At 42.5% G+C, this 14,092-nt stretch overlaps 1 protein-coding gene across 4 annotated transcripts in view; it reads left to right on the top strand.

The window, feature by feature from the left end:
• ARMC2 (armadillo repeat containing 2) overlaps positions 1 to 14,092 on the top strand; it is a 216,837-nt gene that overhangs the window by 25,924 nt on the left and 176,821 nt on the right. For all 4 annotated transcript variants that reach the window (XM_027972389.3, XM_004011223.6, XM_012182651.4 and 1 more), the window contains one exon: positions 11,658 to 11,734. In XM_027972389.3, coding sequence (XP_027828190.1) covers positions 11,658 to 11,734 — 77 coding nt within the window. The remainder of the gene's footprint in view (positions 1 to 11,657; positions 11,735 to 14,092) is intronic.

The raw sequence follows: 14,092 nt of genomic DNA, 5'->3' as shown, positions 1-14,092 counted from the left end.
CCTTTAATCATTGGATGGGATTTTTGTTGAGGTGGTGCCAAAAAAAATTGTTTTTTATACAGTAGAATTAAAACAAACCAGAAAATGGAAACTCTTAGCAGTTCTTTCATTAATTGCATTCGTGAATCAATCTGGAACACTTGATGGTTGTTTCTGGTAAACATTTAAGCAAATAATTCCAAGAAATGATCTTTGCTGTGCAGTGGAGTATTCCCAGTCTTGATGCTAAAGCCCTACCCTCAATTAACATGTTTTCATGTTTAGACCAGAAAGTGGGAAATGAAGACTCTTGTCAGTGAGCTGAGCTGGCTGGAAAAGGGAGAAAAGGGATTGCATAACTGGAGCTGACAGGGGGTTGAGGGCTGAGAAGGAGAGGGCGGAGGAAGGGAGGTCAGGCTCCGCACAGGGTCTTTGCTGCTGATCTGGCGTGGGAGCTTCCACCTTCATGCCGGTGCTTCATGGCCTAGCGAGAGAAAGGAGTAGCTTAATTCAGTGAAACCATGTTGATTTTAGGGAAACCCTCAGTTTAGAACAAACTCAGACCTGGGATGGACTGGAGTTTATGTTGGTTGTGATGGAAGAAGAACTTGCTAGACAAGGCGTCTTTGCAAACAAGGTTGGGGGTGGGGAAGTGGGCACTGTTTAACTTTCCAGGCGAGAAAAGCACTCTCCAGCCCTCACTGAACTGTCATCTTCAAACCATGTGCCAATCAGCGACAGCCTGTGTGTCCATGCGAGGATTCCAAGTTTGGCAGGCCTGCAATCAGCAACACTCCATCTTTTCTTGCTTTATATTACTATATGTTTTGAAAGTAGCTTTCTTCAAAATATATAAGTGTGTGTGTGTATCTCCATCTATCCAGTGGTTCTATCTGATGAACCCTTTCATACATCAGCTTTTAAAAACCTTCTAAGAATTTCTATGTAAATATTGTTCAACTTCTTGTGGTTTGGAAATGTGATTTTTTGGAGGAAAGTCCAAGAGCAGTTACTTGTGGAGGGTTAAGAACTCTTTGGGGGTCAGAATCTGTGGGTTCAGAATCAGTTCTCTCTCAGCCACTTGATTCAGCTGTATGATCTTTTTAAAAAAACATTTTTTTTAAAATTTATTTACTTGGCTGTGCCAAGTTGTCATTGCAGCACGCCAGTTCTTTAGCTGCGGCATGGGAACTCTTAGTTGAAGCACATGGGATCTAGTTCCCTGACCAGGGATTGAACCTGGCCCCCCTGCATTGGGAGGTCAGAGTCTTAGCCACTGCACCATCAGGGAAGTCCTCAGCTCTGTGTTCTTGGACAAGCCTCTGAACACTTCCAAGGGCTCAGTTTTCTAATCTATAAGCTGTGCTCCTTTCACCCCTGTCTCCTCCCAGCACTCACCACGAAAAGCTGTGGAATGAGAGTAGTTGGTTCGGAGGTGGGCACGTGATCTATGCCAGGCCAGTTGAATCCTTCCCTGGGACTTCTGCCAAAGCCTTTGGGGAAAGTGTTCTTTCTCAAGGTTCACAGGCCATAAAGAATGACATAGTCTTGGAGCCAACAGTGGCTATCTCATTGCCTGTGGAGGGTGACAGACGGGAAGTGACGTGTAAACAAGCAGAGCCAAGAAATGGAGACAGTGACCAAGTTCAAGGATGACATATAAGCCCCTAAATCCAGCTGTGCATGAGGCCACCACATCGACAATATGTTTTTTTTTCTCTCTGGCCCTTGTTTCCTTTCTTCTTTCTTTCCTTCCTTCTTCTTTCTCTTCTTTCCTTATCTTTCTTCCTTCCTTTATTTATTTTGACAGGAACAGCTTATGGTACTTTAGTTTTTTGTTGCTTGGAATATGGCAACCAAGAGTCTTGTTAACTTAGACTCTGTGAAATAGAGACAAAGCAAGAAACAAATTTCACTAAAAGTGAATCTCTCCATTAAGAAAGATGTATCCAGTAGTCTTTAGCTAGAGAAAAGAGATGTAAGGATGTGAGCAAGCCACAGGAGAAATGGGGAAGCCACAGTCAAGGCCTCACTCAGGAGCCAGAGTGTGGGGAGCCCCCTGGTGGTCCAGTGGTTAGGGCTGCATGCTTTCCCTGCTCAGAGTCCTGCTTCAGTCCCTGGTCAGAAAACTAGGATCCCACAAGCCGTGCGGCGTCGCCAAAGTGCAGAGAGCTGAAGTGTGAAGCAGCACAGGGGAAATGGAGCTGAGAGTGACACGCTCTCCTCATTTCCTGTGATCCAGCCAGTTGTGTGTGTGTGTGTTTATGTGGGAGGGAGTTTGATAGATTAGAACCTAAGGAACCCAGCCGGTAAAGGGGCTTTTCTGTGAGTCATGAAACCTGCTACATTCTGTACAAGCTAAGGGAACACACGCTGCAGGTTGAGAAAAAGGACAGACTTTTCAGATAGACATTCAGGGAAAAGTTGAGGCTACAGAGCACCCCAGTTCTCACCCTGCATGGACTGTTTTCATTCTTCAACAAATCCATGGCTCTGTTTCAAGATAAATAACACTAGGACAAAAGTGAACATGGAACCCCAGCATAACTTTGTAATGAACATAACAAAAGACAGATGAAGGAAATGGATCGCAAAAGGAACTGCCCTCCAAGAATAAGCAGAGTTTTACAAAAGGGAAAAGAGCTCTCCGTTGGCTTGTAAGAATGCAAATTAGAGATTTTAAGTCCTTGATCTCATGAAGAGAGAGAGTACACTCACAGTTCTTAAAAAAGAAATGAAAGAAAAATGTATAAACATGGAGAGGAAAGCCACATCAGAAGTAAAAACAGCTGAAAATGCAGTCAGATATGGTGGTTAAGCTAGAGGAAATCAAACATAGAGGAGTGAATGAGAAAATAGGAAAATGATTAGAGAGACTGAGATAGAAATGAGAGGCATGGCACTTGTATTCCTGAAGGGGAGAGTTCTCTTCCCTTCCCCCATCTTACTTTGACTCTTCCCAGTGATTTACATATATTAACTCATTTGATATTCACAACAACCCACTGAGAATGGAAGAGATGGGAACAAGAAAAATATTGAGGTAATAGAAGATACCATTCTGAAACAGAGATTCAAATCCGAAGCTCAAAAGGACGCGTCATGTCCCAACAAAATTTGACATGGAATAATCCACACTAAGACATTTCTATCAGTGTTCAGCACTAGTACAGTGCCCAGTACGTAGTACATACTCCATTAGTAATTGCTGATTGAGTGGGTAAATGTAAGAAGGCGGCCTATGGCGATCAGGCTGAACATGACAGTCCCGTAGAAGGAGAAAAAGGCTGGCTGCCTCTGGCTTTATTAGAGTTTCTCTCAGTGCTGGAAGACAGTGGAGTAAGGCCTATGGAGTCCTGAGTTCCAGCCACGTTGTCCTTCACTTAAAAGGCAACAGAGAGACATTTTCATTGTGAATGGATTAGGGGACTAGGGTAGTCATGCACTCTCTTGAGAACTCTTTGACAACAAAATGATGAGTCAAAATTCAGAACTGAAAAACGAGGAAGCTATCATAAAATTATCTATGGTGAGTATTGACTTTGTTTTCATATTGAATTAAAACTAAACAACTCTGAAAGTGATGGTATGGAACAGAAACCTTGACAATTGTAATATTAGCATAAATAACCAAAACTGGTACCTGGGAGAAAGTATGAGTGAATAGCTGTGTCAGTAGCTGCAGTCTGAAATTGAAATATGTAGTTAAAGGAGTGATTTCAGCATCCTAATGCTTTTTATTCTTTCTTTCCTTAACTTTAGAGAGACCTTTTAGAAACTAATATCTCTTGTGAAGACCCATTCATCTGAAGCTCTACAGTTCCTTCAGTTTCACCTCAGTTTCTGTTTCTCTGTCATATTGAAGTGAAATCCATACTTTATACTTTTAATTACGTTGACACAGACACCATTTGTGTGTCAAATCCCATTTATATGTATCTTTTACCTGCCCTTTCCCCCAAGTCACCCTTCTGTTCTTTCATTCTTTTGTCTTTTCATCTGAATATATGCAGAATATGTCTAGAATGATGTTTGCCATATATTAACTATTTATTTCTGGGTGGTGGAGTCCTAGATGATTTTCCAAATCTTCTTTGTACTTCTTATATTGCCCAGCCTTAAAAATAATAAATATATCATTTTTTCCAAACATAATGAAGTCATTATTCTTTTAAGAAATTAAGTAAATGTGACTGAGAAACTGTTTCCTTTGGAAAAGACAGACGTGATCAGAATGATTTTGTGGAATCCCACCTTCTTTGACAGCATCTATTTGACAGGGATTTCATGATAAGCAAAGCCCTGGACTAGTGGGGTTGGGAGATACACAAATAATCCCCATCCATGAGGACCTATCTGACATGTCAGGCTCTGATGCTCAAGTGCAGTTCTTGGACCAGCAGCATCTGCATCATCTGGAAGCTTGTTAGAAGTGCAGGATCTCAGACCTGCTGAATTAGAATCTGTATTTTATAAGGTATTCAAGTGTTCTAATACACATGAAAGTTTCAGAAGCACTGTTCAATGATTAATGCTAGAAGAGTGAAAGAACTGAAAAAAAAAGTGCCTTGGGAGTTTAGAGGTGCGAGAACCTACCTCTGACTTGGAGATCAGGGAAGGTCTCCTGGCGTCTGTGGGGTTTGGGATGCCCCTTGAGGATGATTTTCAAAAGAGGGGTGGGAAGGTTCTGTGTTCTTTGCTACAGGAGCAGCATAAGCCACGAGGGGATTTGACTTGGTGAGTTCAGAGAAAGGCAGGTGGCTTGTTGTAGTGGACACATGGGTCCTGATGCTGCAGACTAGTACATGGAGCCCTGAGAGGTTTCCAGGGGAGTGATGCTGGCAGCTGCATGAAGGGCAGTTGGAGAGGGAAGAGCAGTTGTAGCCGTTCCACTGGGAAGATGATAATGTGTGAGCTGGAGCAGCCCACTGGGACATGGAAATGGAGAGCAGATCGTCAAAACCATGTGGAATCATTTCCTCAGAAACACTGTGGAACAGGGTGAATGCCAGCAACTCTCCGCTGTGCTGATGTACTCGTTGCTGCCATAGTGAGAAGCTACAGGGCTCTTCATGTGAGACCCCTTGAAACTGGAGCTGTAAAAGGTGATGGGGAGCAAGGAACTGTGGACTTTTAAATAAGGGAATTTAAGCCTAAGTTAAGCTAATGTGATTAGTTACAAAGCACTGTCTAATCAACTTTCTACATACAGGGCTTGAGTAATAACCACTTGGGTTTCCCTGAAGGTTCTGGTAAAGAATCCACCTGCAATGCAGAAGACACAGGCTTGCCTCTGGGTTGGCAAGATCCCCTGGAGAAGGAGATGACAACCCACTCCAGTATTCTTGCCTGGAGAATCCCATGGACAGAGGAGCCTGGCAGGCTATATATAGTCCATGGGGTCACAAAGAGTTGGAAGCATCTGAGCAACTGGACAATCATAACCAGTTAGTGATTACTGAAAAAGGTGCAAGAGTATCTATATGCATAGTCTCTGAAAATGTATATTTTAAATCTTGGACCACCAATGCAAAGCTATGGTAACCTTGGAGGATCTTCTCAAAATTTTGATCTTATGACCTTTCCTCTAAAATCATATTCTTTAATTTCACTGTTTCTGTATAACCATTTATGAAGAATTCAATTTTAGTGTTAGTTATTAAGATAAGAGTGCTAGTATCTGGGAACTATGTGTCTGGGGTTCCAGGCTACGAAGACATGATACAGGGACCAACACCTTTTGGTGGTGGCATTCTTGAACTGCAGTCAAAAAATCAAAGAGACTGCAGAGCAGGGGCTAGCAAACTAAGCCCCATGGGCCAAATCCAGCCTACTTGTTTTTGTCAATAAAGTTTTATTGGAACACAGCCATGCCCATTCATTTATCTACTGTCTCTGGCAGCCCCAGAACTGAGTAGTTGTGACAGAGACTCCATGACTGCGGAGCCTAAGATGTTTACTGCCTGACTTGAATCTATACAGCTTGAGTCTAGTTCTAAAAATGAAAATCGTCTTCTTAGGGCCAGGAAAATGTTAGCTCAAAATTTGCTAAATTTTCTTTTTATCATGTGTATCTGTTAAAATTTTCTTCTCCATTTTCACATGTAATTATTTCCCAAATGGAAAAAGCTTATTTCCCCCCTAATTCCAAATCCTCCCACTTATCTACTTCTTAATATCTTTTTTAGTTATTACTCCAAAGAAGGAGTCAACAAACTATAGCCCTAGAGCCAGATCTGGCCAACCACCTGTTTTGTTTATATTTTTTACAGCCCTTGAGCGGAAAAAATTTTTCCCTACATTCAAAAATCATTACATTTTAAATGGTCACAGGAGTATCTATATAATAGTCTCTCTTTTGCCACCTGACCCACAAATTATAAAATACATACTGTCTGGCTCTTTAAGAAAAAGTTTGTTGACCCTTGCCTAAAGAACCTTAGTCGTAGTAATGGGAAGAATTGTCTGAATTATAGCAAAAATGTGAATTTTAGAAGACCTGTAAAGAAATATACTTTTCTTTCTTTGGAATATAAATGGTCCAGAAGTAGATGTTGCCAACATGACTGATGTGTGGATGGGCAGTCGTAACCCAGGCAGGATGTGGCGTTAGCTTGTCTACAGAGCTTGGTTCTGGCGGTTCAGCATGAAAGCTGGGACTTGTTAATGACTGGGAAGAGAGACCCTTGTTTTTGCTCTGAGACGTGGGCTGCAGAGGAGGGTCCTGGGAATGCCTTTCCCACTCTGCTTTCCTTAGGACTGCAACCTGATTACAGGTGAAAGCAGAGGAAGGGCAGAGCTGGGAGAACTGCAGGAAGAGCCGAAGCCCCGATCACACCACACCTGAAACCTGAAACCTCCCCCTGGCACTCGCACAAGCCAATTAATTCCATGTACCATTTAAGTCAGAAATAGGTTTCTGTTATTTGTAGATGAAGATATCCCAGTGAAATGGCCTTATTCTGGCTTTAGGAAGGATTTCACAAAAGAGCTTTAAGGAATATTCTCTGGAATTGTTTTATTCTTGGTACATCAGAAGATATTCCAAAAAAATCTAATTATGGTCTTTAACAGCATGAAACAGAAAGCTGAGAAGCAGAACAATTATACTGGATGACTGAATCAAGATCTAGAAACATCTAATAGGCAGGAACTCTTTGCCAAGTATAACTGAAATTTAATGAGAAGGAGTCCAGTGTAGATGGGGGAGTCTGCCTTTAGCTGCATATGGAAGACAAGACAAGATGTGATGTCACCACCAGAACTGTTCATGCAATTTTAGGCTGCATCAGTTAGAACCTCTTCTCTTTGCTCCTCAGGCCACGCCTTTAGCTCAACACTGGGTTTCAGACTTTAAAAGGAATCCAGACAAACTGACTCTCAGAGTAACTGAACAGGCTGGTAAAGTGATTTGAAACCGTATCATATGAGGAGTAGATGAAAGGACTGGAGTCTGTTAATGGCATCACTGATACAGCCATGATAACAGTAAAAACTGAGTACTTGTTGTGTGCCAGAGCTGGGCTAAGTGATTCCACATCACATCATTTAATCCTCACAACGATCTTACTTTGAGGGGCACTATCATTTACCACCCCCCTCATATATTGCCTGGTGGCTCAGACGGTAAAGAATCTGCCTGCAATGCAGGAGACCTGAGTTCAATCCCTGAGTCAGGAAGACACCCCCCCCCCACCCGGGGAAGGAAATGACAACCCACTCCAGTACTCTTGCCTGGAGAATTCCATGGACAGAGGATCCTGGTGGGCTACAGTGCACGGGGTCACAAAGAGTTGGACACGGCTAAGAGAATAATGCTTTGACTTTTCACTTTCACATATATCAGATAGGGAAGCCAAAGCTTCGGTTAAAAACTTACCCAGAGAAGTCGCAGAACCATAGGATTTAAGCCATAGGAGATGAACTGAAGTGCTGATCATGACATATTCTGAATATCTGAAGGCTTGTCGAGAGGAAGAAGGATGAAGATTTGTTTCATTAGAAGAACCAGGACCAGTGAGTAGAAGTTACAGCGAGACGGTTCTCCTTTGAGTACAAGGCCATCTAGTCTTCTCTTCTTTAGCAGAGAGGGAATTTTCTTTTCTGGATGCCTCCGTCCCTGCTTCACGCGCCCTGTGAGAGACACGCTGTACTGTGCCCCAGAAACCCTGTTAGATTCACCCTCGCCAGACTGGAAAGTCCTTCCTCCAGCCTCATCTTCTTGGACTTGTTAATCATGCTCACTTTGTCAAGATGCTGGACCGCATGAGAGCATATGTTCTCTCTCTCCTTCCTTTGGACTCCTTCTCCCCTTTGTGTTCTTTACCCCTGACTGTCTGGAGACAAGGCCATGTCCTGAGATTCTGGTCTTGGAGCCACTGTTCTGATGCTTCTCATCCTGGTGTATTGCTTTGACCTTTAACGGAGCTCCTTTCCTGATTTTCACATCTCCTTTGCCAGCGATCCATTTATCACCAGAAACTCAACCTGGCAAAACACAAACTTGCTTTACTCCTCAAACTGTGCTGCTCTTTGACCTCCCCATTTCTGTTATAGTGGCCCTGCTGTCCTTGTTGCTCCACATCTGCCTTCTTGTCTTTCTCCAGCCTGGAATCAGCCACCAAATCCTACTGACTTTTCACTTAGAGTCTCTTGAATTTGTTCCTTCTTCTCCAGTCCCACCGTCACCCTCAAAGAATTAGTCCTTGTTACCTCCCTCCAAGTCTCCTAAATACCACTGTCATCACATAACTTCAGATCTCATCATATCCTTGTTTAAGAACCTAGGGCAGATCCTTGCTGCTGCTGCTAAGTCGCTTCAGCCATGTCCAACTCTGTGTGACCCCATAGACAGCAGCCTACTAGGCTCCTCTGTCCCTGGGATTCTCCAGGCAAGAATACTGGAGTGGGTTGCCATTTCCTTCTCCAATGCATGAAAATGAAAAGCAAAAGTGAAGTCGTTCAGTCGTGCCCGACTCTTAGTGACCCCATGGACTTCAGCCTACCAGGCTCCTCCGTCCATGGGATTTTCCAGGCAAGAGTGCTGGAGTGGGCTGCTACTGCCTTCTCTGGGCAGATCCTTACTGACCATCAAATTGGGTCTGTTTATTCAACCCAAAGTTTCAAGTGGCTGTCCCCAATACCTCCCAGCAGAAACTTATTCCTAAATTACTCACCCTGTGCAGTCACTCCCCACACACGCCCTATCTACCAGGCTTCTCCCACTCCTCCTCACCTTCGCTCATGCTGTTCCCCTCCTGAGAGCAGTGTGGTCAATGTGTTGGTTTGACTTTTGTTCCTTTAAGTCCCACCCTGTGGTCCACTTCTCCCTCTCAGTAATCACTCCATCCTCAGCACTTTTCTTGTCCTTATAACCTGCTGAATTTCTCATTCTGGTATTTGATTAGAGACTCCATTAGAGTTTTCCATTTAAATAAAAGCTTCTTTGGTTCCTTGAAGCAGGTTTTGAACATCTTCTGGGCAACACCTTACATGTTGTTTATCACAGTAACACCCACCACTGGATTGCTCAGACAAGTGTTTGTTGACTCAGAACAAAAGAGCAAAAGAATACTGACAATTTATTAAGTTCTTCAAACACAGCAGTCAGTGTGCTAAGTAGAAACATAGCCCTCATTTTAAGAAAAGGAAACCAAGGCCAAGAGGTTCAGTGAGTTGCACAGGCCACGTGGCAGACAAAGTTTGGACCCCTTTGATCCCAGATACTTTGGATCCAGAGCCTGCACCCCCTCAAGCACTGCACCGTGAAGATCACACAGAGGATTAATGGATGCCAAGGCCAACCCTGTGCTCTACCTGCCATGCAGGAGACCCAGGTTCGATCCCTGGGTTGGAAAGATCTCCTGGAGGAGGGAATGGCTACTCATGCCAATATTCTTGCCTGGAGAATCCCATGGATAGAGGAGCCTGGTGGGCTACAGTCCATAGGGTTGCAAAGAGTTGGACAGGATGGAGTAACCAACAATTTCACTTTCAACCCTGAGCTCTTCTTGAGAACCAGTAGGATCCAACACTGTCAAGGTTTGATGGTTGATAAGCAAGACCCTTCTTAAGCATCCCCCCAAGAGGGGACACACAAATGTGGTATTTAGGGGGGCAGCCTTGTCATGGCCATGTCCTCAGGGAGGAGGGATCAGCGACTTGGGAGGCCATTAGGTGCAAACTATCCTGCTTGACTTCAGCAGCTGTTAGGACAATGATGAAAAGAAAGGCTTGCCTCTATGGTCCTCAGATTTTCTTATTATTTCTAGGAGTGCTGAGTCTGGGAACGTATTTGGCCTTACACCCTGCCAAAGTTTTGGTATTTTGCCTTTTCATAGGATTTATTTCCTTTATTTCTGTCTTCATTGAGATCTCCATTTGGATCTCTACTCTTGAGTGTTGACGAAAAGGATTCCATCCCCATTTCTTTCTTTGACTGACCAGGACTTCTTGCTACCAGATCTGTTGTTTTGTTGCTATGTATAAACATAAAGCAATTGTTTTGGAGTATTAAATAATCAGACTCTGGGAAGAGTAACTTGATCTTTTCTCTATTGCACGATAAGAGGAAATGTTAAATCCAGTGTTTTTTAAAAAAGGAAATGTTTACGGAAAAAATGATATTTGGAGAAACTAATCCTTGGGCAGCAGTCAAGGCCAGGGGCCAAGACACAGCACTGAACATTCACTGGGAATCTTACCCCAGCAGCAGCAGGAGCAGTGGACAGACAGACATACGGATGTTTATGGCTGACCATGGCCACATGTGTGTGCATTTATGATTTTTGTGGCAAATATTATATCTGATGATAAAAATGAAATTTTGTCGTAAAACTTGCACTATTAATCTCTCAGTGTTTTGTGTTTTTTTACCTTGGAATTTTGCACAGATATTTAAAAGTAAGTACTTTAAGCATCAGCTCTAGCTAAAGAGAAGTTATGTCCTTCATAGACCATTTCTACATTATATATAACCTTCCAAACAAAACCTAAGCATAAAATTCTGCTGTTGGCCAGCCACCAAATTTTCATCTGAAGCGCAAAATACTTGTTATCTGGGGACTGCCTGAATTTATTTTCTATTTTTTAACATTTCAAATATTTCTTTAAAATTTTTTTCATGGGCTATTAATTAATTTTCAAATAGAGATTGGAGACATAGCGATTTGGTGGAAAGAGCAGTGAATTGGACATTATGAAACCTGGGTTCCAGATCTGATGCCCCTGTGTGATTCCTGGGCACATCTGATCTAACTGGGAACAGGTTTCTTGCCAGCAGCACGAGTGCACCAGAGTGTGAGAGAAAGAGGTCTCCTGAATGCTAGGCTTTTTTGATTCAAGCACAGCAGAGTTCTTTCTTATTGTAACAGTGACCTCTTGTGGTACAGATCCTTCATCAGTTTTTCTTGGTTTGCAAAGCAAACTTTGGATTTATTTTGTTGTTGTTTCTAGTAACTGTATTTTGTATTGTAAGGCAAATCTGACTTGTCTTTAAAAGGTAAGTCTCAGCTGAAAATCAGAGGTTGATTAAAATGAGGTAGTAAGAGCACCAAACTCCATTTCATAAGCAATTCTCTGTGGTTTCTTCAGAAATCGTATTTAGCCTACTCTTAACACAGAAAGAGAACTGCTTTGGCTTTTGTGCTGAGTGCTGTGTGTATTCATCTTCCTCACAGAGACCAGGGGAAGAGGCGTCCGAGGGCTTCCTCAAGCTCCCGCAGCCCAGACCAGAGCAGGCTGGACATTAGAGCAGGTGAGGCTCCTGTGTTCTTAGAGGTCCCCAGCATCTTGTCCTCAGCATCTCCATCTGTAGGATAATCGTTTGCTTTAAAGATGTCTGATGTTGCCTCACTCCGAAATTTCCAGGAACTTTAGCCAGCTTGGTCACACATCAGCATTTATTTTTATAAATGTTTATTATTTTCACAACAGTCTTAGCACTTTACCCTTACTCGACTCCAGCGCCTCAAGCATCTATAGGTTATAGTCTACACAGAAATGATTTTATAATTCTGCACTGATGACTGCACAGAAATTATTTTGTAGAAGCATTTGGAAGGTTGCAAAACGTGACCACACAGTTCTTAAGTTGATTGAAAAGGAGTCAAAATCATGGCTTACTTAAATGACACTATATTAGCTGCATCAAACCAGCCCTTTGAGGCTTTAAAACTGAGAAAATACGTAACAATGTAAATCACAGGCTAGAAATGCTACAGAATATTTTTGTGCAATGGGATATAGCAGTTAGAAAAATGAACTAGAGTACATTTATAATATTGAATGAAATGAATATAAACATAACATCACATGAAAAAATTAAGCTGCAAAAAAACAAAGGCATGTGTTGTTATGGATACAGATCTATGTGGTAAATGTGATAAAAATAACCATTCAGTTTAGCGTGGTGGTAACCCTTGGGGAGGGGGATGGTTGGGGGAGGCACACGGAGGGCATTAACAATATCTATAATGTTTCTTTCTTTGAAATGAAGAAAATGAAAACACAGTTAATATTTGACCAGACTATTTGTGGACACACAGGTGTTCATTACCTTCTTCGTATAATATTTTGGTGCACATGAACTTTTATGAAACCAAGCTAATAATTCAAAAAATATTTTCTTATCTTCCAAACAAATTTCTTATCAGTAAAATGACTTTTGTGACCAGCAGGAATTTCTGTAGTAGTCAGGAGAATCTTAGACTGATTTCCCAGTCAGCATTGTTGCTAAGCATCTTACATGTGCATGCTAAAACCAGCAGCCAATAAACATTGTCAAGTTTTTGTGTCCCGAACTCAAAAGCTGTGGTGAAGAACTGTAACCACTGAGACAGCAAAATCTTCCAAAAACATGCTGAAATTTCTGCTTGACTTACCCAATTTCCTGTTGAATCACAATTTTTATATTTAGCAAAGTGTGAACCTAGATGAAAGTGCTCTCTAGAATGTTAGGTTGTTGCCCAAGACGGAGACAAACTCTATTTATTTATCATCTGGCAATCTTAAAAAGTGATCACATGACTCCAGGCTTCCGTTTCTAGGGTAGGAGCTGGGTTAGCGTATAAAATCAGATTTCTTTGGAGAGCAGAGTTGGAGGAGATGCGTGAGGGGAAAGGCCATGGCTGGACACCCCAGCTCACACGGGGGTTCCTGGGAGAGGGTTGAAAGCAAACTCTTACGCCACAGTGTCTGGCTAACTTCTGTTCTGAGAAGAAACAAGTCTCAGAAGCACTCGGAAGGGCCTGTGAGGGCCTTTCCTTTCCAAAGGTTAAACAAACTGCTCTGTGATTTCTGGCTCACCCCTGTAATTCGGCTCTTCCTGGGGTGAACATGTTATCAATTTTGTTTGTCCTGACAAACGGTTTGATAATTGTGGTTTCTCACAGAATGGTTCTGCTTAAGAGAGCATACCGCATAGAAGGTATAAAAAAAAAAAAACAAAACTGATTTCAACTGAAATCAGTGAAATTTGGACTCATTGAAGTCTGTATTTCTAATAAGTTTAAGTTTGTCATGGATGATTGTCTATTATATTATTTGTCTGGCTTCTTATCTCTGGGCTTTCCCCTTGCCTTGATGTATGTTGATTTTATTTCTCATACTTTGGACTTTGAGTGTGTCCGACACCTGGGAATATGAGCAACTATGTTGTTTATACAGCTTGAATAGTCGTGTTTACTTTTAGGATCCATATCCGTGATTTATCAGTGTCAGGGAAGATTTGTAAGAGTAATGAGCCAGAAGATGGAGGTGGTGGTCTGCAGTCCTTTTCCTGCAGCTCCTAAACCTCGGGAGCTCTGAGAGCTGAGATACTGTACAAACTCATTTAGTGACAGTGCCTGGCCTGTGCTGGTGGGAGTCCAGTTCTCGTTTTTGTTTCTTTAGTGTGTTATAGTCACATGCTTTGCTGCAGGGTGCTGCCTCAGAAGACCGTGCTGGCAGTGATGTGTGAAGCAGTGTGAGCACCATGTGTGCCTGTGCTGAGTCGCTTCAGTCATGTCTGGCTCTTTGAGGTCCATGGGTTACAGCCCTCCAGGCTCCTCTGTCTATGGGATTCTCCAGGCAAGAATACTGGAGTGGGCGGCCATGCCCTCCTCCAAGGGATCTT

The sequence above is a fragment of the Ovis aries genome, chromosome 8 (assembly GCF_016772045.2).
Source record: "Ovis aries strain OAR_USU_Benz2616 breed Rambouillet chromosome 8, ARS-UI_Ramb_v3.0, whole genome shotgun sequence".
NCBI lineage: Eukaryota > Metazoa > Chordata > Mammalia > Artiodactyla > Bovidae > Ovis > Ovis aries.
Note: the sequence above shows the minus strand (reverse complement) of the source record. Positions and strands in the feature narration are given on the sequence as shown.